This window comes from Myotis myotis, unplaced genomic scaffold (genome assembly GCF_014108235.1).
Source record: "Myotis myotis isolate mMyoMyo1 unplaced genomic scaffold, mMyoMyo1.p scaffold_m19_p_10, whole genome shotgun sequence".
NCBI lineage: Eukaryota > Metazoa > Chordata > Mammalia > Chiroptera > Vespertilionidae > Myotis > Myotis myotis.
The window spans coordinates 49,020,422-49,046,923 of NW_023416314.1; the positions used below are offsets into that span (position 1 = coordinate 49,020,422).

General features: G+C 40.3%; 1 protein-coding gene and 1 long non-coding RNA gene across 2 annotated transcripts in view; one reads left to right on the forward strand and one right to left on the reverse strand.

Annotated features, from left to right (window-relative positions):
- The window catches only part of LOC118664843, a 79,936-nt gene that overhangs the window by 42,624 nt on the left and 10,810 nt on the right, over nt 1-26,502 (reverse strand). The gene's annotated exons all lie outside the window — the stretch shown is intronic.
- LOC118664840 (hematopoietic cell signal transducer-like) lies at nt 1,686-25,542 on the forward strand. Its single transcript, XM_036325444.1, has 4 exons — nt 1,686-1,903; nt 3,662-3,742; nt 24,626-24,773; nt 25,102-25,542. The coding sequence occupies exons 3-4, from the start codon at nt 24,760-24,762 to the stop codon at nt 25,340-25,342; spliced, it is 255 nt and encodes an 84-aa protein (XP_036181337.1). The 5' UTR covers nt 1,686-1,903; nt 3,662-3,742; nt 24,626-24,759; the 3' UTR covers nt 25,343-25,542.

A 26,502-nucleotide genomic window follows, 5' to 3' on the forward strand; every position in this document is an offset into this window, starting at 1 on the left:
ATTCATAGAAATATAAAGCGGATCAGTGATTTCCAGGTGTGAGGAAGGGAGTAATGAGGAGTGACTGCTAATGAGTATGGAGATTCTCTTTGGGGTGATGAAATGCTTTGGAATTAGAGAGTTATATAGTGGTGAAGATCACTCTCCTTTGTAAATATACTTTAAAAAAAAAACAAAAACCAACCCACTGGTATGTGAATTCTGTCTCACTAAAAAAATAACAGACGGCAAGTGCAACCCTTGGAGAGAATCACAGTAATATGACTTAGGGCCAGGTAGCTCCCTTTGGGACATCATTTCCTCATTTGGCCACTAGACACAATACCATCATCCCTGCAAGCTTGTGGCCAACTCAGTATATTTGTGGTCCTAAGTTCAGTGTCCTTCATCCTGATAGTGCCCTTAGTTGAATCTAAATCTTCCTTGTGCTCCATCAAATCTATTTTCATCCACGCCACCAAATGTTTCTCAGTTCTTTGGTTTGATTTGCTGTTTTATCCGTCCTTTCCATTCCAGAAAGAAAAAGTAACATCCACTGAGGATGTATGATGTTCCATGTTCTGGTCTGAAGTACCACATTTAATTTAGACCTCCAGACCATGCGCTGGGCTAGGCATGTTTATTTCCACTTTAAAGGAAAGGAAACGGAGGCTCAACTTCGAGAATTCTCTCTAAATCATGCCATTGAGAAGAGTGGGCATGTTAGATTTCAATGGGCCTCAGTTCAAAACTGCTTCTTAGAAAATTTTATGGGATCTCCCGTAAGTTTCCTCAGCCTTCTGAACTTCAGTCTCCTCATCTATAAGCCAGGGACAATAGAAGAACCTTTTTTAATGGACTAGTTTTGAAAATTAAGTGAGATACAGAAGATACACTTAGCACAGACCCTGAAATTCATGTTAGCTATTGTTACACTTATGCGAAGGTGGTTGGTGGCTAAATTTGGGTTAGGAGCTGGAGTGGTGGCATTCCAAAGCTTTCTCTCCCACTTCCCCAAGTTGCCTCTTCTCCTCTCTATCCCTGTCCAAGCTTCCTTATCAATTGACATGTAGAGTAAGTGGTGAAATGCAAGTCAGCAGGGAGCAGGTCCAAGAACAAATTATGAAAAGGCATACACATCCAGTTTCCCTCACACTTGTCAATCCCAGCATTTCCTTTATTCTGCGTGTGCACAAACACACACACACACACACACACACACACACACACACACACACACACTGCCACACACATTCTCGCACACATACACACATACAAAGCTTTCTTGCTATTTCTGAGTAACCAGCCTTAATAGCTTCATAGGAAAATGGATGCGGCTTGATCCAGAGTTTCACTGGAACAGCCCTCAAAAGTCTTACTCCCTTGACTTTCCATAATAACTCCAAGACACAATCACAAAGCTTGCACAAGCCTCCCCACTCCCTCTGTGTCTTCTTGTAAACCGGCTTCTGGCCTCTCCCAGACACATCTGGTCTCAGTGGAATGTGCTTATCAGTCTTACTCCAGGGGAATGAGGTCAAACAGCCTGGTGCCCTGGTGGCTGAGGCAGCTTGGACAAGCTTATGACGCGTCATCAACAAGTGGGCTGACACAAGATTTCAATTTTTTATCTTCTGGCAACTTCAATCAGATTCAGAATTCCTCCCCACATGTACCCACCCTTTTCTTTTTCCGCCTCGGTCCTACTTTCTTTTCTGATCAGTCTGTTAGCAAACATTGAGCATGAGCTCTCACTATGATCATTATTGACTGTTACTATAGCTCACTCACTGGTCCAGTTGGGCACCTTGGTACAGCTCAGCAAAAGGACTTGCATTCCTGGGAAACAGCATGGAGTGAGGAAGAGGGCTTCGGTGTTGGACAGACTTCACTTTGAACCCAGCTTTCTTCGCAGAAAATTTGAGTAAGGTCCTTCACGTAAACCTGTTTTCTTGTTTGTAAAAGGCAGCTAGCTCTTGGTATCCATTTAAACAGGATTTTGGTGAGAAATAAATGAAGTGATATAATAGATACCATGGTAATTAGTAACATTGTTGTGGCTCTCAGTTTGCCAAGAACTACCTGATAGCCCATTTTCAAGCATGCTTTGCATGCAAATTGTTACATGGTTGTTAAAAAATTAATTCTGGGTTGTCTAAATCTCAAAAGTAGACACACCCTTTATATAGACACTCAACTTACAGAACTTGAATCTAAAGAAATAATCATGGATGTGGCATAAAGATTTAGCCACATTTTGCCCTGGCCGGGTAGCTCAGTTGGTTAGAGCATCTTCCCGATATGCCAAGATTGCACATTCAGTCTCTAGTCAGGGCACATACAAGGAGCAACAAATGAATGCATAAATAAGTGGAACAACAATTCCTCTCCTCCCCTCCCCTCCCCTCCCCTCCCCTCCCCTCCCCTCTCCTCTCCTCTCCTCTCTCTCTCTCTTGGCAATTTAGCAATTAAAAAAAAAAAAGATTCAGCTACAAAAATGACCATTATTGAAAAACTGGAAAAAAACTAAAACATGAAAAATGAGTTTTTATGTAGATAATTGGACTCTAATTCAGTGGACATCTAGCAGCCCTTTAAATGTGGTAAAAGAATGAGAATGACACGAAAAGATGTTTACAATGTGTAGAGTTGAATGTATATTTTAAGTTGTAAAAAGCTGTTGCAAAATAACATATAGAACATGGTACTGATTTGATTTGAAGGATGGGCTAGAGAGGACATCTGAGTGCATAGAGAAAAGGCTAATCACTAAAATGTTCAAAGTGAGTAGTCTTGCTGTAATTTTTTCTTTTTCTATTCTACACTTTCTAAAATTTTATAACAAAAATATTTAGGAATAAAGTAAATTTTTTCTGATAAATTTTATTGAAGCAGAATATACATACAGAAAAGTTGTACAAATCCTAGTACAGTTTGATGAATTTTGTTAAAGTGAACACACCTGTGTAATTCTCACTCAGATTATAAAACTTACCAGCACCCCAGAAGCCACCCTTTTGTCCAGTTCCAGCCATTACCCCCCCCCCCAAAAGATCACCACTATTAGATTTCTAACAGTGTAGACTAGTTTTGTTTGATTTTAAGCCCTTAACAATTAGAATTATGTTATTACTTGCTTTTGGCATTATAAGTAGCACTGCTAGGAACATTCTTATTCTGTCTTTAATGAACTATGTACACATGGAATTGCTAGTCATAGAAAAGGTATGTGTACAGTTTCGTCGATACTATCAAAGTTTTCCAAAATAGTTGTCCTAATATGCACTTCCACTAACAGGTAAGAATTCTGGTGACTCAATTCCAGTTACTTGTCAACCTTTGGTATTGTCCGGTGTTTTCCTTTTGGCCATTTTTAGTGGCATCACATTGGGGTTTTAATTTATGTTTCCCAAATACAGTGAAGTTTAACACCTTTTCAAGTGTTTATTAGCCATTTGGACACTGCTTTTTGTGAAATGCCTGTTTAAGTCCTTTGTGCATTTTTTATTGGGCTACCTGCTCTTTTCTTACTGACTTGTAAGAATTCATATATTCTGTATTCAAGTCATATCAGATGCATGTATTGCAAGTATCTTTTCCCATTGTGTGCACTTGATTTTTCCCCCCAAGCTCTTACTGATGTCTTTTGATAAAAGAAGGTCTGAATGTCGATGTCCTACAGGTCAAGAGGATCTTGGCTGTGTCCACTGGCAAATTGAGCACCTGATTGTGTCACTTAACACGCCACTCGGAGGCCGGGAAGGTAAACCCATACTCAGAATAAGTACTTATCTCTGTGAGGATGGCAGACGGGCCAATAGCACTATTACCCCGCACAGTACTACTTTTGTTATTTGGGCTCCTTGAGAAAGAGATGCCAAGATGGGATTAAATGTGCAACGATGTTCATTTAGGAAAACATAAAAGGAGCTATAAAATCCTGGGGAGCCATCAGACTACAGATGCAGTAGATCCCAAGTGAGGGAGGAAAGTTTGGGGAAAAGCATCCTATACTGCCATGCAGTCTATGGGAGATTCCACAGGACCGCTGGGGAGTCTTTGAGCCAAAGTCAGTTGTCTGAGTTGTCCCACCTCACCCAGGGATGGATCTGCCTCAGTATATGTGCCACACTCGGTCACTGCTGGGAGCAGCCCGTAGGAAGCAGGGTCTCAGTGCAAAGATAGTGATGAATTCAGAGCACAGAAGCGGGGCCCTTGGTCACTACACTCCCCTTAGTTACAGTTCTGCTAGGTTTTCTCACCAAGACGGGGAATATGCAGGGAGGAGAAAGTTGTAAATGGGGAAGCTGGCTAATAGGTTCACTTTCTGGAAACACTGAGTTTTATAACATTGTTTCCGCTTAGATATCTGGCGACAGCAAAATATTCAGATGTAAAATTCAAGAGTGGGTCTAGGTTGCTTAGGACATTAGTGGGTGACCCCTTGAAGGGCTCTGTGAGAAAAGGAATCTCACAAAGGAGACAGAACAGTACGAGGGAGCCCTGGGATTTCAGTGACTTCCTGCTCTTTTTGCATAAATAGCTTAGCTGAGGAGGTGGAGAGCAGAAACAGAGAGAAAGAGGCCTTGTGTGGTAGACCCTCGGGCCATTCCCAGACTTAGGGCCCCTCATTACTAAAACACTTCCCTGCCATGGCAGTCCAAGATGGCTGACACATTTCAGCTACATTGGTCTCAGCAGAACAAATTGTTTTTCCTACCCTGAAACTGAATGTGGCCCAAAGTACTTTGTATCATAATTTCAACAAGAAATTTTAGAGGGAAGCCAATGTGCATTCATTATGCACGTGAGTGAGCCTGCTCACATGCTTGTACACACACACACACACACACACACACACACACACACACACACACGGCAAAGGATGTGAGCAGTCAGATGTGGTCAATCACAGAATTCACGCTCCACAATCTAGGAGACAGCACGTGGGTCCATGAGTCAGGGTTAAACACCATAGCGACCAAGTTAATGAAGCTTGCCGAGTCAGGCAGCAATTTCTGCTTAATGGAGCCCTTAGGTCTCAATAATTGCTTTGAAATTCACACATCAGCATGCAGTTCTCATAACTAAGGAAGCCAGAAATCCAAGGGTGAGGGCAGAACAGACCGCCTTGCCTATGCCCATTCAAGATGCAAAAAGGACCCAGGGTTCTGCCTCCTTCTCAGCACCTGCAAATGTGCATACGAATCTCTCTTTATCATTCTGTCCACCTCCAATGCTCACCTCCAGGAGTTTCACAGTAGATTGGTCTGGTGTGTGAACCTGGGCAAGACGTGGATCTTGAATTAAAATTCTGTATTTGATAACAGAGCTATTACTGACCAACTAGAAAAAGGTGTCCCTTCCTCAAGGCACGTTTCTTCTATATGTCTCAAAATTGTTACAAGATACTAATTTTGCTAAACAATTTATAGGTATCTTCTAGAATAACTGCTGTAATAAATACACAAACTAATAACGTCTACTTTATTAGTGGAAGATGTGGTAGTATATAACCTAGACAACAGTACATGGCAGCCACCTCAGCTCAGTACCCAGGAATTGTCCTTCTTCTGCCCTTTTCTACACGGTTGAATTTAATACTGCATTTATCTGGCTGCTATTTGTTAGGAAAACAGCTATTCCAATGGGCTAGGGTTTGTGCCAGGGATTTTACAGCTGTAGGCACTCGTGATCTTTCTAGAATGACAGGCACAGCCCTTGGGACAGAGAGGAGGCAAAGACTTCCTGCACGGGAGACACTCAAGAAACCTCAGCAACCTTGGAGAGCAAAGCAGCAGGAGTTAGGATGTGTTCCGAGCAGCCTACAGCACTGTGCCCCAGATGTTCGCAGCCTGGAACCTTCTCTGTGCCCGGCTTTCCCCCTTGGCCACTGTTTTTCTGGCTCCTCCCAACCCTCTGCACTCCACTTCTTACTCCCGGGGTCCCTCTGCAGCAGCAAATGCGGCTGCTTGAACAGAGAGGTCACTGATTGGGGAACAGTGGAACTCAGCAATGAGAACAAGCGCTCTGCTTTGCTCCGCAGGGCCAGAGGGTGGGCTGTGCCCAGCCTGGCCAGAGAGTGTCCAGTGACAGATGCCTCTCACAGATCAGAAGCCCCAGGCACAGTGTTGGAAACTCTGCTCCAGAAGCCTGGTTCAGAGTTTTAATTATTTTTTTTTCCCCTGTTTAAAAGTAGTACAAAACCATTATGGAAAAATACCAAAAAGAATAAAGAGGAAAAGAAAATTTTCTTAATCTCATTAACCAGAAATAAGTTGTGTGGTTTTTTAATTATTTCTGGTTACAGAAATAATACATATAACCATTCTGTATGTGTATATATATATATGAAAATTTTAAATTTACCAGTTGTGTAATCACAACTGTCGAGAACAGTCTAATTTTTTTCAGGTGCCTTAGAAAAACTGGCAAACCCCTTTTCATATAAGTTTCATTAATGTACATTCCTACCTGCAGTAGCCATGTCACCCTCTTCCTTCACCAAAGTGAGTATTATCATTAAAAAAACAAAAAACTTGCTAATCTAAAAGACGAAAAAACGGCCTCAAACTACCAACATTGCTTTTGAAAAGCATCCTCGCGGAAAAACCTAACTGAAGCTGTAGCTGTCTCCAGGCATGATTATGGATTCAGTAGGGGACCTCCAGCCTCTGGCCTCATCACAGATTTCCACTGTCACCTGAAATGAATTTAGCTTGGAATACAGCATAAGAAAAGGCAGCTGTTAGGGTTGTGAGGACCATAGATGCTGGGTATCCTACTGGCCAAAGCTTTGGCCACAGTGGATGCCAGATTTCTGGGGCAGCTCTGATTACACATATTCTGGTCATCATCCCACAGGCACACGCATGTTTGTCAGACCTTGTGTCCCCAAATGGGGTGTAGCAAATGTGGCCGCAAATCTCATCACACTTGCATTTCTTAGGCACACAGTCCCTAGCCAGGAGCAGCAGGGCCAGCAACGGAGGACAATCAATATGTTCCGATGAATCGAAGGATGGCTAGAACCAGAGCCTTGTGTCTGCTAGTTGAGAGGCAAGTGCCTCCTGAAGGAAGATCCCAGGACTGTGAATTCCCCCTTCCTGGAGGTTTGGAATTCTCCAGGGCTCAGGAGCCTCTTTGATAAGGCCTCACACCAAGAGAGAGTTCATGTGATATTTAAGCTGCAGGCCTCCCTTTCTGCCCAGCACTCAGGCTCCTGCCCTCTTATCTGACATTTCCTGCCATTCCTGCCCTGGACATTCTCATGGGCTCATAGCCCACCCTTTGCTTGCTGGCCCTGCTTCCAGCATGTGACAGCCTCTCTAGTTCCCTGCCTGCCTTTCTCACTCCAACCTGATAGATTTCAGGCCTTCCCTCGGGCCTTTGGGAATTAATATAAGTAGGAAAACACCAGCTTTCTTCCCACACCTCAGGTTAACTTGAACCCTTTAGGCCAAGGCCCACCAGAGGCCCTTCAGTAAAGGCTCAGCTTTCCTAAGACAATGGCTGTATGTCAGTCCCTTGCAAATTATACATGTAGTGACCACATTGTCCAAACAAAGCCAATCGGGACGTTAAGGAGGGTATCTCTGATTGTACTATTTTGGAAAGTAGTACATTTTTTTTTTTTACAAGGGTAAGAAATTATTTAGCAAGTTGCTTTCTGTGGGGGAGGATCACTTACAAATAAGATATAAGAAAAAAATCTCAAAATATTAAACTTTGTCTTTCTGGGAACTTCTTGACCTTTTGCTTAATCAGCAAAGTCACCCATGTTGCCTTAAGAAGTAAAGGTTTTGAGGGGATGGGTTCATAGAGCATTAAATATTAACCCTTATAAGTGATGGTACGATGGTGGCTCCATCCAGAATGCCTCATAAGAGTATTCAGTGGGGAATGTGCAGCATGTTATCTTCAGTATGTGTATCTCCCTTTACTGGATTTTCTAGGCGTTGGGATGTCACCTCCATACGTACTATGGCCACAGCCAATGTGGAACTAGATCTACATCCCAAGCAAGTGACTTAAAGACATTTAGAATGAACTGGCTCTAAAATAAAAAATAAAAAAGAAAATAAATAAATAATAATAATGATAATTTAAAAAGAATGAACTGGCTCTGAATTTCAAAACAACCTATACAAATACTCAGACACCAAAAGGGAATACTTTCATTGGGCTCTCTGAGTTTTCTTGATCTTTTTGTTCTATTTCCACTTAAAATTATTATTTAATGAAAGGTCGAAGCCAACTCCACTGTAACAAATCATATTTCTCTATCACCTATGGTACATGCTGAATCTTTGTTGATTATCATAGTGCTTGACCCAGAGTGGGTAATTATCAAATGAACGAATAAATAGTTGAATGAATAAACAGATGAATATCACATGAAACACATTTGAAGGGACTGGAAATTTTAGATTGGAGAACACTTAGCTAAAACTTGGTAGTTTCTTCGGATATTTGAAGGATTTTGTTTGTTTGTTTGTTTTGGTTTTTTTTGGAAGATTCAATGGTTTTATGAGGCAAATGCAGGCAGAACCAAGACATTGCACAAAGGTTCATTTCAATCCAACAAATACAGAGGACCTACTACCTGCCACATTCGGCCCATTTTGAAAATAGAATCACCAAACAGTACAATCCTGTGCTCCTGCTTTGGGTCAATGGGGACCTATGGCAGTGAGGGGATTTCTAGAGAGAATGCAATCTTGTTGGTAAATGGGGACTTAGAACTTACCTAGAAGCTGAGTTTGCACAGTTAGTTCAATTTTCATTTAAAGTTTGTTTTCATTTGAAGGGACTAGGGAAAAGCTAATGACGTTTAGTGTGTGTGCATTGGGGGAGGGGCAGGTATTGTTCATCCATCATTCAAAAACCATTTTGGGGGCGTTATTTAGAAAAGGATTTTTAAAAAGTATTGGTGACATTTGCAGAAAGGGACTTCTGGGCATTGTCAAAGCACTCAGCGTTAAACTACTTCTTTTAATTATGAGTAATTTTGCTTTGAGTGCACAGTTTCTCTTTTCTTGATACAGGTATACGACCAATAATATTTACACACTAATTGGTGTGAGCATGACCATTTGGGGGGCTGTGAGTCAAATGGAACAAATTATTACTGAGGAATTTTCCAGAGATAACTGGGCAAGAGCTAGAAAACAATGAAAGGAACTCAACGAGTTCGCAGGTATGTCATGGAACTAAAACAATTACCTATGCGCAGGAAAAGAAATGAAAAGAGGAATTTATTAAATGCCTAGTTGTGCCAATAAACAAGACTGACATGTTTTCATAATTTGACATGAAACGAAAGAAGGGGATGGAGAGGAGACATGAGTCAGCCCATTTCCTGTGTTGGCCTACACAAGTTCCTCTCAGCCAGGTATCTCGTTTGATTTCAGAGATCTTGGAAATGGAGGGAAGAGGGAAGCTCTCATTCTTCTGGAGATACCAGAAGAAGCATCCTACCACTGTCTCTTTGAGTAAAGGGTGCTTGAATTGTGCATACAAACTCCAAAAGTAGCTATATGCCTTGACCAAAACATAATAAATGCATAAATATTGAATAAATGCATAAATATTGAAGAGATGAAAAGTTAAAAATATTAGCAACCGCTGTATTATTCCCCCAGGATAATCCAGCATCATTTTCCATGTGTAAAGGCTCTGCAGTGGATCAGTCTATTGGTCAAGTCTGTGTTGAGCTCTTTGAGAATGCACAATAGAAACCAATTCCTCAGAGAGCTTACAATCAAATAGAAAGATTAATAAAAAATAAAAAAATACAAATTGATTATTACAGAATGGTTATGAAAATATAAAGTGTACCATAGGGAATATAGTCAGTAATATCTCAATAAAGACAATATAAATAAATAGGTAAATAAGTAAATAAATAAATAAATATAACAAACTGCTGAAAAGCAAAGGGAAAGAGGAAAATACAAGCAAATAAAGGGCAAAAAGGCACATTATCCTCCAAGAAAAAAACAAAACAAAACTCAATTGCCTTTTCAGCAGAAATTATGGAAGACACAAGGCAGTGAACGATATCCTCATAATTTTGAAATTTTAAAGAAATTTGCCAACTTAGAATGATATCCCTCAAAATTAAGGTAAACATTGTTCAATAAACAAAAGCTGACAAATTTTGTCACTAGAGACTTGCACTACAAAAAAAACCTCAAGGGAATTTTTCAGACTGAATATAAATGACCCTAGAATGAACCATGAAACTAAAGGAAGAAAGAAAGACCACTGGAAAGGATTGATATGTAGATAATATAAATGATATTTACTGTTTAGAAAAATAATACAATAATGTAACCGTAAGTACTAATAAATATATGACGACAATAGCATAAAAATGAGGAGATGAATGTAATTAAACTGTGTAAATTTATTGCACTGTTCAGAAAAATGGCAAGAATATTAATTTAAGATAGACTTTAATAAATCAGGGGGTATATTGTTACTTATTTGGTAACTACTAATTGAATACTAAAAGAATATATGACTCAAAAGCTAATAGAAGAAAAAGGGTAAAAATTAAAATATTCTATTGATCCCAAAAGGGGCAAGGAAGGAGCAATAAATAAAGAGACTAAACAAATAGAAAATAAATAGAATATGGTAGACTTAAAGTTAATTATATTACTAAGTATATACATTAAATATAAATTAAAAAAACTGTAGCTAAAAGATTAATAGTAAAAGACTGGATTTTTCAAGGGCCAAATATAAGTTGTTTATATAAAAACACTTTTAACTATAAAGGTAAGGTATATTAAAAGAAAAAAGAAAAAAAAGATACAAGATGCAAATACTAATCCAAAGAAAGCAAATACATATAAATACATATTGTACATATGTATAGACAGAAATGTAGATATAGACACATCCTAATATATAAAAACCCAGGGTCCGTAACATCCAAAACGACCGAAGGCTCGACCCACTGGAAGTCAGTCCTACAGCCATGGCAACCCAGCACTGACTGCCACCGCTGCAGGTGCGGCGACCCAGCACTGACTGCCAAGGGGGCTATGGATCAGGCCCGAAGAGAGGCCTGGAGAGAGAAGCAGGGTCTGATCTGTAGCCTCCATGGCAGCCCCTGCCTCTCTCATTCTCTCCGGGACTGGCCAGAAGCCGCACCTCTCTTTCTCTACAGGCCTCCACGGGGCGGGGGCTGCTAATCAGCCCAGACTCTCTGATCAGGCCCAGAGATAGGCCTGAAGATGTTGACTGGCATAGAAACTGACCAATCAGAACCAAATCTGGGTGAAGTGCGAGGAGCCAATGGCTGCCTAGGAGGTGGAGCTTCTGATGCTGACTGGAATAGAAACTGACCAATCAGAACCTAATCTGGGTGAAATGAGAAGGCAGAACCACAGGTGGGGGCTGAGGAGGGATTTTAAGAGCAACAGCTATTTGATGTAAGGTGTAAGAAAGTGGTTCAATATTTTAATGACCAGTTTGGCAATATAGTGCATATGGCTGGCTATCAGTCCAGATATAGGGATTATGTATTTTTGTCTGCTAACAGCATCTTCTCCTGCTGAAAAAGGCTTTCCCCCCAATTTAAGCAATTCTATCCTATATAATCTATCTATACTAATAAAAGGGTAATATGTTAATTAGACTGGGTCAACCAGCCATCTTTTGGACGTCTGACTTCCTTCTGGACAAAGCCATGGTGGTGAGGGCTAAGGCAGAGGCAGTTGGGGCCATCAGTCTGGCAGATGAGGGCAGTTGGGGGTGAGATCAGGCCGGCAGGGGAGGGCCGTTGGAGGCGAGATCAGGCTGGCAGGGGAGGGCAGTTGGGGGTAATCAGGCCAGCAGGGGAGAGCAGTTGGGGACAAGATCAGGCCAGCAAGGGAGGGCCATTGGGGGCAAGATCAGGCTGGCAGGGGAGTGTAGTTGGGGTCAACCAGGCTGGCAAGGGAGGGCAGTTAGGGGTTATCAGGCAGGCAGGCAGAGGCAGTTAGGGGTGATCAGGAAGGCAGGCAGAGAGGTTAGGGGCGATCAGGCAGGCAGGCAGAGGCAGTTAGGGGAGATCAGGCAAGCAGACGAGCCGTTAGGAGCCAGCGGTCCCAGATTGTGAGAGGGATATCTGACTGCTGGTTTAGATCCGATCCCTGTGGATCTCCCAAGGGGTCCCCGATTAGAGAGGGTGCAGGCTGGGCTGAGGGAAACACACCCCCAGCACAAATTTTGTGCACTGGGCCACTAGTAGATATCATAAAATAGAACTCTAAAGAAAAATATTACTAAAGGTAAAGAGGAAATTTCCTACATAAAAAGGAAAGCAGGAGGATTAAATTACTCTAAAACATGCACACACCTAATAACACAGTTTCAGAATATTTAAAGCAAAAGTTAATAGAACTAAAAGAAGAACTACACAAATCCACAATTACAGTTGAAAATTTTAACAAGTATCTTTTAAGAAGTTATAGAACAGCAGACAAAATCTCAGTAAGGATATAAAAGATTTGAAATGTACTATTAACCACTTTGACCTTATAAACATTTATAGAATAGCGCACTGAATAGCTGCACAATGGGCATTATTTTCAAATGCTGATGGAGCATACACCCAAACAGACCACATGGTGAGTCATAAAGCAAGTCTGAACACATTTCAAAAAATTGAAGTAATATGGAATAGTGCTTCTCAAACTTTAGCCAGCATAGATATTAACCAGGATCTTGACCAAATGTACATTTTGAATTTCCATCAAACTCCCAAATAATGATGGTGTAGGACTCATGAACCACACTTTGAATAGCAAGAATATAGATTATATTCACTGAAAAGAGTCAATATAGAATTTAACTCAATTTTTCAAAAGATTATTAGAAAATGCCCAGAGATCTGAAAATTAAGCACTCACTTAAAGAGCTCATGGGTCAGAAATTATGATAAACATCTAAAAATATTTTGAACTAAATTACAGCAAAATAACACTACATACAGAAAATTATAGGTAACAACTAAGCACTGACTAGAGAGAATTTTAAAATGTATGTATTACCAAAAAAAAAAAAGTTGAAAATAAATTATGAAAATTTCAAACTTTTGAGGCTAGTAAAAAAACAGGAAATCAACCCAAATAAAGTAGAAAGAAGTCAATAATAAAGATAAGAGCATAAATTAATAAAATGGGAAGCAAACATATAGTAGAGAAACAGCAAAGTCTAAAGTTCTTTAAAATTTTTAAGTCAATGAATACATAGAAAGATTAATGAAAAAATTAGAAAGAGCACAAACTATAAATTTTAAGAATTCTATAGATCCTACAATACAAAGATGTTAGGAATGACTTTATAGCAATTAATTGACAACTATAGTACAATGAAGAACTTCCTGTACAAAATTGAAATGAGAAATAGACATTTTGAACAGTTCCATATCTATAAAAGTTGTATTTGTAATTTTAAAACATTCTCCAGAGAAAACCCCAGGTGTAAATGTTTTCCCTCTTAAATTCTTGTAAATACATAGTAAAGAAATATTACTCATTTTCTAAAAATTCCTGGAGATCATTAAAATTTGAGTATACTTCTCAACTCATTTAATGAGTCAGCATAATCTTGATAGCAAAATCTGAAAAGGACATTACAAGAAAGGAAAATTATATATCACTATCTCTCAGAAATTAAATAATAATTCTACACAAAATAATAACAAATTGAATTCAGGGATATGTAAAAAGGATAATCATAAAATAGGATCAATTGGACTTGTTCCAGAAATGCAAGTGTATTAGTTATCTGTTATTGCATAATAAATGACCTCAATACTTAATGGTTGAAACAAATGTCTTTATTATCTCACTAGAGGCCTGGTGCACAAAATTTGTGCACAGGAGGGGTGTCCCTCAGCCTGGCCTGCACCCTCTCCAATCTGGGACCCCTTGGGCATCCGTCTACAGTTGGACATCCCTCTCACAATCTGGGACTGCTTGCTCCTAACCGCTTGCCTGCCTGCCTGCCTGCCTGCCTGCCTGCCTGCCTGATTGCCCCTAACCACTTCTGCCTGCCAGCCTGATCGCCCCCTAACCGCTCCCCTGCTGGCCTGATGGCCCCCAACTGCCCTCCTGTGCTGTGACCCGCCTCCTCCACACGAGGCGGCGAAGACTCCGGGATTGACCTCCTCCACTACGCAGAGCCACAGGAACTCCAGACCTCACCGCTCGGAGCAGCCACTGGGCCCCACCTCCACTGTGCACGTGGCCATCTTGTGACAATGTGAGGGTGTGATGCCACCTAGGCTATTATTAGTATAGATAGTTACTATGGCTCAGAAGTTTGAGGGTTGCTCAGATGCATAGATTTGGATCTCAGAGTTTCTCATAAGGTTGCAGTCAAGATATCAGTGGAGGTTTGATGGAGACCAGATAATCTTCTTCGAAGATGGCTTGTTTATATGGTTGGTGGCAAGAGGCCTTGGTTCCTTGTCATGTGGAAAAGGACATGAAAAAGGCCCCATATTTCATGATTCCATTTATATAGAACTTCTAGAAATAACAAAATTTTGTTATGTATACAGAAAACATTACAGAGGTTGCCTACAGTCTATAATAAGACTAGAAATGAAGAGCAAAGGAGAACAAGGGAACTTTTTGGGTGAAAGTTTGTGGTAATAGTCACACAACAGGGAACATTCTACAACTCCTCAAACTGTATATTTGAAATGGGTGAATTTGAGATATGTAAATTGTGCTTCAATAAATGTGTTAAAAACCAATCAATATAATTCACCATATTAAGAAAATAAATGAGAATTATAGCAGTTGTCTCAACAGATGCAGAAAAAGTATTGGATAAAATTTAACACCTATAAATGATACAATCTCATAGCAGATTAAGAATAGAAAAAAATCTCCTTAATTGGATAAAGAAGTTGAGAGAGAGAGAGAGAGAGAGAGAGAGAGAGAGAGAGAGAGAGCGAGCATATATTAAAGCTAAAATTAAAAAACACTAACACCAAACATTGTTGAGGATATGCAGGATTTGGAACTCATATATTGCTAGTGGTAATGGACAACACCATTTCCACTCTTATAAACTGTTTTGTTTCTCAAGCAGTTTCTTATATAGATTTAATCTATAACCAACAGTTCCTGTTCTAGGTATTATCCCAACAGCAACTAAAACTTAGATCCACAAAAGGGTTTGTATGGGAATGTTTATAGTAGCTTTATTTATTATACCCCCAAAACTAGAGAGAGCTTAAATCTTCATCAAATAGGAGAATAAATAAAAATTTATAGTATAGTGAACATATTTTGCTGAACAAATAATCCAAACACAAAAGAACATGTGCTCTACAATTCCATGTATGTGAAATTTCAGAATAGGCAAAACTGAAACCATGACAGAAATCAGAATAATGGTCGCCTATATGCTGTGTGTAGTGACTAAAAAGAGGCAAGATAAAATTTGGAGGGGGGGGGCGTTATAAAATGTTTTCAATCTTTATTAGGGTACTGGATATATGAGTATATTAAAATTCATTTAATTATATACTTAAGATGTGTATATTTTTCTCCATATAAATTTTACTTTGATTTAAAAGGCTTTAAAAACATTTTATTTAAACATTTGTTAAATTCCTCAATCATAATCAAAAGTAAATTAATTTACCTCTTCATATAAGTGGTCTGAGGTGACCTGAAAATAGTTCACTATTCACTTGATCCAGAAAAACCCACAAATCATGCAAATCAAGAGTTTCAAATCTTTGTGTTAAGAACACTTGTGAAACTGCCCAAGCAATCAAGGGTATGCATATCTGAAAAACCACCAAGTAGCTGAAGGATGTCACTTTAAAGGAGCAATGTGTACCATTCCATTGTTACAATGGTGAAGTTGTGTGCCAGGCCAAACAGTGGGGCTGGACGCAAGGTTGATGGTCGGCCCATAAAGAGTGCTGAAGTTTTCCTACACATGCTTAACAATGCAGAGAATAATGCTGAACTTAAGGGTGTAGATGTAGATTCTCTGGTCATTGAGCTCATCCAAGTGAACAAAGCTCCCAAGATACATTGCAGAACTTACAGAGCTCATGGGCACACTGACCCACACATGTACTCTCCCGGCTACATTGAGAGAATCCTTACTGAAAAAGAGCAGATTGTTCCTCAAGCAGAAGAAGAGTTTGCACAGAAGATAAAGATATCCCAGAAGAAACTGAAGAAACAAAAACTATGGTCCAAGAGTAAATTCAGCATCAAATAAATACTAATAAAACTAAAAGCAGAATGTTAGTTGTCTTTATTAGTAACTACTATATTTCAAGTGTCCTCACAAGTAGGTCTTTAAATATATATATATATATATATATATATATATATATATATATATATATATATGTGTGTGTGTGTGTGTGTGTGTGTGTGTGTGTGTGTGTGTGTGTATATATATATATATATTTTTCAGGGAGGGAGAGAGAGATAGAAACATCAATGATGAGAATCATTGATGAGCTGCCTCCTGCACGCCCCTTAGTGGGGATCAAGCCCATAACCCAGGCATGTACCCTTGACCTGAATCAAACCTGGAACCCTTCAGTCTACAGGCAGAAGCTCTATCCACTGAGCAAAACCAGCTAAGGCACAAGCAGGTCTTAATAACATTTGTGGGGGTAAAAAAATATTGAAAAAATTGATTCTGTATTTGCACAGGAAACACACAAATACACCCCCAAAAAATCTATAGTTGAAATCCTACTCAAAAGTGAAATAGTGAATGTTTTCCCACTGGTTTAAGAAATAAGGTGCCACTTTTATATAGTTTTGTACTGGAGATTCTGCCCAAAGGCAAGAAAAACCAATACACATAAACAGTAGTAAAGAAGAAAAAAAATAAAGTTGTTTTAATTCATAAAAACATGATTGAGCATATAGAAAATAAAAAAGAATCTACAGAAAAATTACTGAACTTATTAATTCAGCAAGTTTCTATATACAAAGTCAATGTCAAAAACAATTTTATTCGCCGAAACCAGTTTGGCTCAGTGGATAGAGCGTCGGCCTGCGGACTCAAGGGTCCCGGGTTCGATTCCGGTCAAGGGCATGTACCTGAGTTGCGGGCACATCCCCAGTGGGAGATGTGCAGGAGGCAGCTGATCGATGTTTCTCTCTCATCGATGTTTCTGACTCTCTATCTCTCTCCCTTCCTCTCTGTAAAAAATCAATAAAAAAAATATATTAAAAAAAAACACAATTTTATTCTACATCCCAATAAATACTTAGAAAATAAAATTAAAGAAGTAATACCATTTGCAAACAAAAGCATCAAAGACAGAATAAATCTAATGAAAGATATTTAAGAACTCTACATATAATATATTGCTGAGAAGAATTTAAAACATATAGATTCAATATTCAAAACTTAATTTATGTAATCTATCTTATTAACAGGTCAATAAAGAAAAAACACAGTATCAAAATAATTGCTGCAAAAAACAAACATTTGACAAAATTCACTTCCTTTGTGTATAAAAACACTGAGCAAATTAGAAGTAAAGGGGACCTTCCTCATCTTGATAAAGAGCATCTATAAGAAACTGTATAGTTAATATCATACTTGATTGGCTGCCTCCAGCAAGTCCCCTAATGGGGGTCAAGCCCACAACCCAGGCATGTGCCCTTGACCAGAATCGAACCTGGGACCCTTCAGTCCACAGGCTGATGCTCTATCCACTAAGCCAAACCAGCTAGGGCTGAATTCTTTCCCTCTAAATTCAAGAACAAGACAAGAATATTCACTCTTCGGAGAAACCAAGATGGCGGCATAGGTAAACACCTGAAATTGCTGCCTCATACAACCACTTCAAAACTACAACTAAAAGACAAAACAGACATCATCCAGAACCACAGGAAGGCTGGCTGGCTAAGTGGAAATTCTACAATTAGAAGGAAAGAGAAAAGCACACTGAGACTCAGAGGAGGTGCGGATGTAAAGAGCAGAGGTACGGAGGCGCATGGGGAAAGGGCTGGCAACAGAGGACGCCAGTGTCTTTTTCAATCTGGAGGGAGTCACAAGCTCCCAACTGCTCTGAACTCCAGTTCCAGGCGAGTCTCTGGGGACCCAGACTCATACGGGGAGAAACTGGACTGTCTGGCAGCAGGCGGAATTCAAGGGTGGCTTTCTCTCAGAGCTGCTTGCAGTGATTACCGCCAGACACTGAGACCCAGGGGCCTCTTAGGGCAGGACTGAGGATCAGCCATAGCTGTTTGCTCCTCCCTGTTAATTCCCTGAGACCCTGCCCCACCCAAGCTGCTAGCAGAGGCTTTTGCATATGAATGGGCTGGCCCTTTGAGATCTAAAATTGCCTAACAAACTGCAGCTGGGTCAGAGAGACCCAGAACATCCAAAAGAAGGCCCAAGGCCCCACAGCAGCTTGCATTGCTTCACAGCTGGGCCTCATCTGGGCACCACCAAACCCCCAACAAGGAAGAGGAATCTGCAGATCTCTCCATAGCTCCTGCTGGGTAGCCTCAGGTAGAGGCTAAATTAGCACCTCCTTAGTGATCCAAGAGCCCGGGACCATCCAGGTTACAACTCCTCAGATCCATAAGGGACACACTTAGGGGGCAGACTCAGTGAGCACCAAAGCCCCACTGAAGTAAGTCCTGCCCCAGAAGGGTGTCTCCAGCACAGAAGTTCTCCCACTGTAGACACAGCTGATTCTCACAGCCACCGGGCCTCTAGTAATATATAAAACTACATATAGTTATATATATGTGTGTGTACATATATATGTGTGTATATATATATATACATACACATACAGGGTGGGGAAAAAGTAGGTTTATAGTTGCTCATATGGAAAACAATACAATAATACATCCTATCTAATAGAGAAACATGGTAATTGACCGTACCTTCACTACACCTCCCATTGGCTAATCAGCACGATATGCAAATTAACCATCAACAAAGATGGCGGCTAATTTGCATACTGCAGGCAGGGTGGGACAGCGCCATCCCGCCTCCCCGTCGCCATCTGGGCCTGCTATCTGCGACCCGGAGTGGCAGGTGTCTGTGTGTGTCCTGTGTGTGACTCGACCCGGGGCGGCACCCCAATCCCCGGATCAGCCCTGCTGTGTGCACAACCTGGGGTGGCGCCCCAACCCCTGGATCGGCCCTGCCGTGTGCGTGACCCGAGGAGGCGGGGCAGGCACTGAGGGATCGGGCCTGCCATCTGCCACTAGGGCAGCGGGCCTAAGCCAGCAGGTGGTTTATCTCCTGAGGGGTTCCAGACTGTGAGAGGGCACAAGTGGGGCTGAGGGACACCCTCCCCCCCCCCCCGCTCTCCCGCCAGTGCACAAATCTTTGTTCACTGGGCCTCTAGTAAATAAATAATAATACAAGAATAAACTCTCACCCTAGCCAGTTTGGTTCAGTGGATAGAGCGTTGGCCTGCAGACTGAAGAGTCCTGGGTTCGATTCTGGTCAAGGGCACGTACCTTGGTTGCAGGCTCTAGGTCAGTGGTTCTCAACCTTCTGGCCCTTTAAATACAGTTCCTCATGTTGTGACCCCAACCATAAAATTATTTTCGTTGCTACTTCATAACTGTAATGTTGCTACTGTTATGAATTGTAATGTAAATATCTGATATGCAGGATGGCCTTAAGGCGACCCCTGTGAAAGGGTCGTTTGACCGCCAAAGGGTTGTGACCCACAGGTTGAGAACTGCTGCTCTAGGGCATGTGCAGGAGGCAACCAATTGATGTTTCTCTCACGTCAATATTTCTCTCTGTCTTTCCGTCTCTGTTCCATTTTCTCTAAAAATCAATGGAAAAATACCTCAGGTTAGGATTTAAAAAAAAGTTGAAAAACAGATCCTATATAATAAAAGCCTAATATGCAAATTGCCCCCTTGACCGGGAATTCGACCAGGGGGTGGGGCCAGCAGCGGCAGCAGGCAGCCAGGGGCAAGGAGGTGCCCCAGCCTGCAGCCAGCAGCTGCTAGGGACCCTACCCGTGCACAAATTTTATGCACTGGGCCTCTAGTATATAATAAACTAGTTTTAAAAAAGAATAAACTGTTTTGTGTACTCATAACTGTAAATCTACTTTTGCCCCACCCTGTATGTATGTGTGTGTGTGTGTGTGTGTATGTATAAAATCTTAGGACATATGAACTTGTCCCCCACCTTATATGATATTGTCATCCAGTATCTTAATTGTGGTCAGTATTCCTTCACAGATTGGGCAATATACTGTGTGTGTGTGTGTGTGTGTGTGTGTGTATGTAATATATATATATATATATATATATATATATATATATATATATATATATATATATATAATCTCCCACATTCAAAGGCTGTTAAATAGTGTTGTTTACCCATATCTTCAGAAAAAAATCACTTCTGTCATGGTAAACAACCTGCTTCCCTATTTATAATGGTCTGGCCCTCTAGCAACTTCAGCTCGAAATTATAGCTAATTTGCCTACAAACATCAGGTGGTCATAATAATCTGGTCACTCAGTGTATTTTTAAATGTTATGCAATGTTTGCTTAGAGTTGCTGACATATTTATAAATATGTTCATCATTTCTTCATGCTCCTCAGATTTCCATATGGGTTCATTTTCCTTTTGGCTGAGGTACATCCCTTAAAAGGTCCTTTAGTGAATGTCTGTGATCTCATATTTGTATCTGTCTGAAGTTTTTAATAATTTCTAATCCATATAATATTTATACATGCTTTAGAATTGTAGTTTATTTTCCCTCAGCACAATGAAGATAGTATTCTACCATCTTCTAGCTTCCATCAGATTGCTGTTGAGAAGTCAGAGAGCAATCAGTATTGCTCCTTGATAGGTGATGTGTCTTTGGTCTCTGGATGCTTTAAATATCTTATCTCTTTTCCTTTGGTGTTCCTCAGTTATGTGATGATGTGTCTAGATATGGCTTTTGTTTTTATTTATCCTGCTTGGGATTTATTCGAATTCCTGAATTTAAAGATGTGTGTTTTCAACACTTCTGGAAAATTATGTTAGTAAGAAGTTGAATATTGTTTTCCTATTTTATTATCTGTTTTTAAATAGTTTTGATATGTAATTTATACACCATAAAGCTCATTTGTATAAAGTGTTTAGTTCCATGGTTTTTAGTATATTTGGAGTTGTGCATCTTGACTATGGTCTAATTTTAAAACACTTTACCCCCCCACCCCCAAAGAATCCTTGTACCTATTACCAGTCACTTCCCATTTCTATCCCACCTGTTCCTGTCTAGTCTTAGGAAATCACTAATTTACTTTCTTTTCCTATAGATCTGCCTATTTGGACATTTCCAATAAATAGAATCCTACAATATGTGATCATTTGTTAGTGGCTTATTTCACTTGCCATAATTTTTTTTTATTATTTTGATTTATTTCAGAGAAGGAAGAGGGAGAGATAGAAACATCTATGACGAGAGAGAATCATTGATTGGTTGCCTCTTGTACGACCCCTACTGGGGAGTGAACCCGCAACCCAGGCATGTGCCTTGACCAGGAATCAGACTGAGATCTCCTGGTTCATAGGTTGATGCTCAACCACTGAGCCACACTGACTGGGCCACTTGCCACATACTTTTAAGATTCATTCATACTAGTATTGTAGTACATAGCTGTACTTTCTTTCTATTGCCAGATACTAGTAATATTCTATTTTATGGATATACCACATTTTATTCATCCATTCATTATTTGGGTTGTTTCCACTTTTAGCTGTTGTGAATATGCTGCTGTGAACATTTGTGTGTAGGTATAGGTTTACATTTCTGTTGTGTAAATAACAAACAGTGAAATTTTAGGTCATATGCTAACTCTATATTTTAGATTTTGAGGAATTGTCAAACTGTTTTCCAAAATCACTATATCATTTACATTCCCACCAGCAATGTATGAGGGTTCCAATTTTCCCACCCCCATTATCTCTTTTAGGAGCTATGACTAGACATATGCTAGACCTTCTCACTACTGGGATGCCCATTGTGACATTCTTTTGAGTTTATAAAGCTATTGTAATAATCATAACCTGCATGTCTTTTTCCATACAAACAACTGTAAACTTACTTTTGCCCACCCCTGTATATCCACCATCTATACTAATAAAAGCCGAAGTGGTCCTCGCACCCTTGCGTGACATCGTCACAAGATGGCCACCACAAGATGGCCACACGCACAGCGGAGGTGGGGCCCGGCGGCCAGGAGGCAGGTCCCAGCAGGGGAGGGCAATTGTGGGTGATCAGGCCAGCAGGGGATGGCAGTTGGGGCGATCAGGCCGGCAGGGGAGCAGTTAGGGGACGATCAGGCCGGCAGGGGAGCGGTTAGGGGGCAATCAGGCTGGCAGGGGAGCAGTTAGGGGGCAATCAGGCTGGCAGAGGAGCGGTTAGGGGCAATCAGGCAGGCATGCAGGTGAGCGGTTAGGAGCCAGCGGTCCCAGATTGTGAGAGGGTACAGGTGGGGTTGAAGGACACCCCCACCCCCACCCCCATGAATGAATTTCGTGCATCGGGCCTCTAGTATCTTATATCCTGTCGTATTTTCAGTCTCTTTATATTCCATATAAATACATTCAATCTATCATCCAGTTCACTAATCCTATCTTCAGTGGTAGAATCTATCTTCAGTGGTAGAACCCATTTTTCAAAGTTTTTTTGTTTTGTTTTTTTGTTTGTTTGTTTGTTTTTACTTTCAACTACTAAAAATTTAATTTTGAGAATTTCTACGTAAACTTTTCTCCGTTTCTGTCAAGTTATTCATACTCATTACTTACGCTTGTCTTATATTTATTTAAACATATTGTATTAGTCATCTCAGAATGCCGTAACAATACCACAGACTGGATGGCTTAAAACACAGAAATGTATTTTCTCATAGCCCAGAGGCTGCAAGTCCAAGATCAGGATACCAGAATGGTCAGGTTCTTGGTGAGAGCTCTCTTCCTGGCTTCCAGATGGCACCTCCCCAGAGAGTCCTCAGATGGTGGAGAGAAGGCAAGCTCTCTGGGTCTTTTCTCATAGGCACTAATCCAGTCAGGGCCCCATCTTTATGACTTCATTTAACCCTAATTACTTCCTTACTCCAAATACTGTCACATTGGGGCTTGAATCTATACTAGTAAGTTCTAGGGCAGGGGTGGGCAACCCCTGGCACGCGTGCCAAACATGGCACGCCAGTAACTTTTGCTGGCACGCGAAACCCTCTCTTATAATCTTACATTTACGATTTTTTTCTTAATATTGACTTTTTTATTTTTCAGATAAATTCAGTGTAGGTGCATCTTAGATAAATAAATAATTTTACATAACATGTATACATTAAAAAATAAATGTACTTTTCATCATCATATACTGTGTTTTTGTCGCTCGAATGAATTTTATTATTTCTTCAAGGTTCTTCACATATGTACACCTTAAGAGATATCAAGTAGGCACGACATGTTCTCAAAAAATTAGGGTTGGCACGCAGAAGAATTTGGAGTCAGAGATTTTGCTGGTTTTGGCACGCACTCACAAAAGGGTTGCCCACCCTGTTCTAGGGCGACCCAATTCAGTCCATTGCACATATTAAACTTAGTTACATCCAAGTCTGTGTCTTATATTAGTAGTCTAGCATCTGAATGCATAAAGGCTCTATTCTGACTTCTGTTTTTTTTGTTTGTTTTTCTGCTGGTTCTCACAGATGATGCCTAGCCTCTTAGTATGTTTTGTGATTTTGTTTTACAGTGAGTTGCTCATTTTTGCTGGAATTTCATCTGTAGGAATTCTTGAAGGCCTGGATTGAGTTTGAATTTGTTCAGGGAAGATTTACATTTTTACCTCTCGGCCAACTAGAGGCCTCACACCAGGGGATCACTTTAAATAACATCATCAGCTTGCATTTTTCTTTTCACAAAACTCTGTAAATCCATGTGACGTTCGGTTTGTGGTTACAGATTTTCAGATGATTCTTTTTTGCAACATCCAGTTCCAACAAGACATGCATGCAAGTTTTTCTTGCTGTCTCCTTTCCTCCAGTGAAATTGTTTTTCTCACTCATCTTACACTGAGGGTTGGGTCCCAGCTTTGTGGAAGGGTCTCACATTTGATTCCTTGTTTTTGTAGCCCCCAGATTTGCCTTCTGTTCGGCATGCCCCACATAGCGTATTAAGGTAAGTTCTCCAGTGTTGGCTGAAAACCTCAGAGAAAAAGGCAAATGTAGAGGTTGCTTGTCTCCCAAGGTTCATGATTGCACTCCAGGCTCTGTGAATTCTTTATGGTCTTTCCAGTTCAGAGAGACTTTTAGAATGCTGTGTGTGTGTGTGTGTGTGTGTGTGTGTGTGTGTGTATACACACACACACATACATATATGCTTTAACTGACATTCTTACCATTTAATTAGAAAAGTATGGTGAATTATTAGACTAATGGTCCCCAATGAGGTATACCTCCGTGTTGGTGCTCCTTTGAAATGTAACCTTGCTACTCTAGCTCCTATCTAAAAGTGAGGTCTGTTTCCCCACTCCTTGATCTGGGCTGGGCTGTGACTTGCTTTGACAATAGAATGTCGTGTAGGTGACTTACGAGGCCTTTGGCTTTTGCTTTCCTTGAACATTTCCGCCATCATGTGAAGAAGTCCTAGATGGACGATCACATGAGGAGAGAGGTGGAGCCATTGAAGCCAACTCAGCTGAGACCTCAGACACGTGAGAGAGGACGTGTGAGAATGGCTATTCTCCACCCAACCCGCCAACTGAAAGCAGCCACATGAGTGAGCTCAGGTGAGACAAGCAGAATCTCTCAGCCAATTGTGAGAGATAATAAATTATTTTTGTTTTAAGCCACTACACTTTGGGGCGGTTAGTTACACACCAACAGGAAACTGATACAAAGGGTCATTTGGGATATCTAACCTCCCATATTGCTGGAAAAGGATGTTCCCAGTGTGGAAGGTAGGAACCTAAAAGGAGTAAAGAGGGCATCCATGTTGGGAGGAGGAAGGAAGTGGTAAAACAGAAATTATTTACAGTAAGGGGATTGATGAAATCATATATTAAGAATAATGGGAGAGCCTTTCTAGACTAAATCTCTTTGCCTGCCCCCTTCCAGCCCCCAGCCCGCCATGATCCCTCCAGGCAACATCCTGCTTCTACTTTTGCTCCCAGTGGCTGCTGCTCAGATAACTCCACATTCCTGTTCAGGATGTGGGCCACTCCCGGCAGGCCCTGTAGCTGCTGATGCTGTGGTGTCTCTGCTAATCCTGGTGGTGGTGTTTATGTGTGCCAGCCCATGTGACACGCCCATCCAAGAAGATGGCAAAGTCTACATCAACACTCCTGGCAAGGGCTGACTCCTGTAACTGGGACCTCTGACTTCTGACCCTCTCATCCTGGATTGTGTGCGGTGGCACAGGAAACCTACTCAATAAAGCAACTGAAATACCTCTAAAAAAAAAAAAAAAGAATAATGGGAGTTAATTTTCTCACTGTTGGAAAAGGGAGTTATAAATATGGAAACAAGAAAACTAATATCCAAGGACATTTCCCTGGAACTCATGGTTGTAAATATATATACATATATATATATATATATATATATATATATATATATATATATATACACACACACATACACAAATATATATATATATAGAGAGAGAGAGAGAAAATATAGAAGTTATATATAAGTATATAAATATATCACCTGAATCTTCCTATTAAGATATACCTAATAGGAAGTATAGCACCCCAAAAGCAATGAGCATACCTAACATCCAGATCTTGACTTCTAAAAACCATTCTTCACTAAAATAAATCATGTCTCTTTGGTGAAATAGCTAATTACAAGCTCTGGCCAAGGAAAATATCAGATGTGTTGGGAACATTTTTTCAGCATTAGAAAGTTGCAAATTGCACATAAAATGATAGAAACGTGTCAAAAGGAAATAGAAACTAATTGAAGGGGCTCTAACTAGCCAAATATGGCATGATTTGAACATCAAAAAATAATGATAATAATGGGTTATAATTCATTTAATAAAATAGGAGTCTAAGCATCCATATAGATTTTTTAAATTAATGAATAAAGTGAAAGTTTGGTAAGACACAGTATAGTTACATGGTATCAAAGTTACTCCCCACAAATTATTAATTACATACACAGACAAATAGAGTGATTTTACATGGAGAAGCATGGCAGACACCATCTTAATCAAGTGATCTAACTTTCCATCAGCAATAAGGTAACAAATTAAAATGATACATGATGTATAGAATGCAATCAGAACACAGCTTAAGCACTGTGGTGTGCCTGCCAAAGATGGGTAGCTTGTATCTAACCATGAGGAAGCGAACAGATCTCTATTAGTTAGCTATTGCTGTGTAAAAAATTACCCCCAAATTTTGAGGATTAAAATAGCATTTATTAGGGTAAAGGGAATCAAATATATGGTGATGGAAGGAGATTTGACTTTGGGTGGTAAACCCACATTACAATATACAGATGATGTGT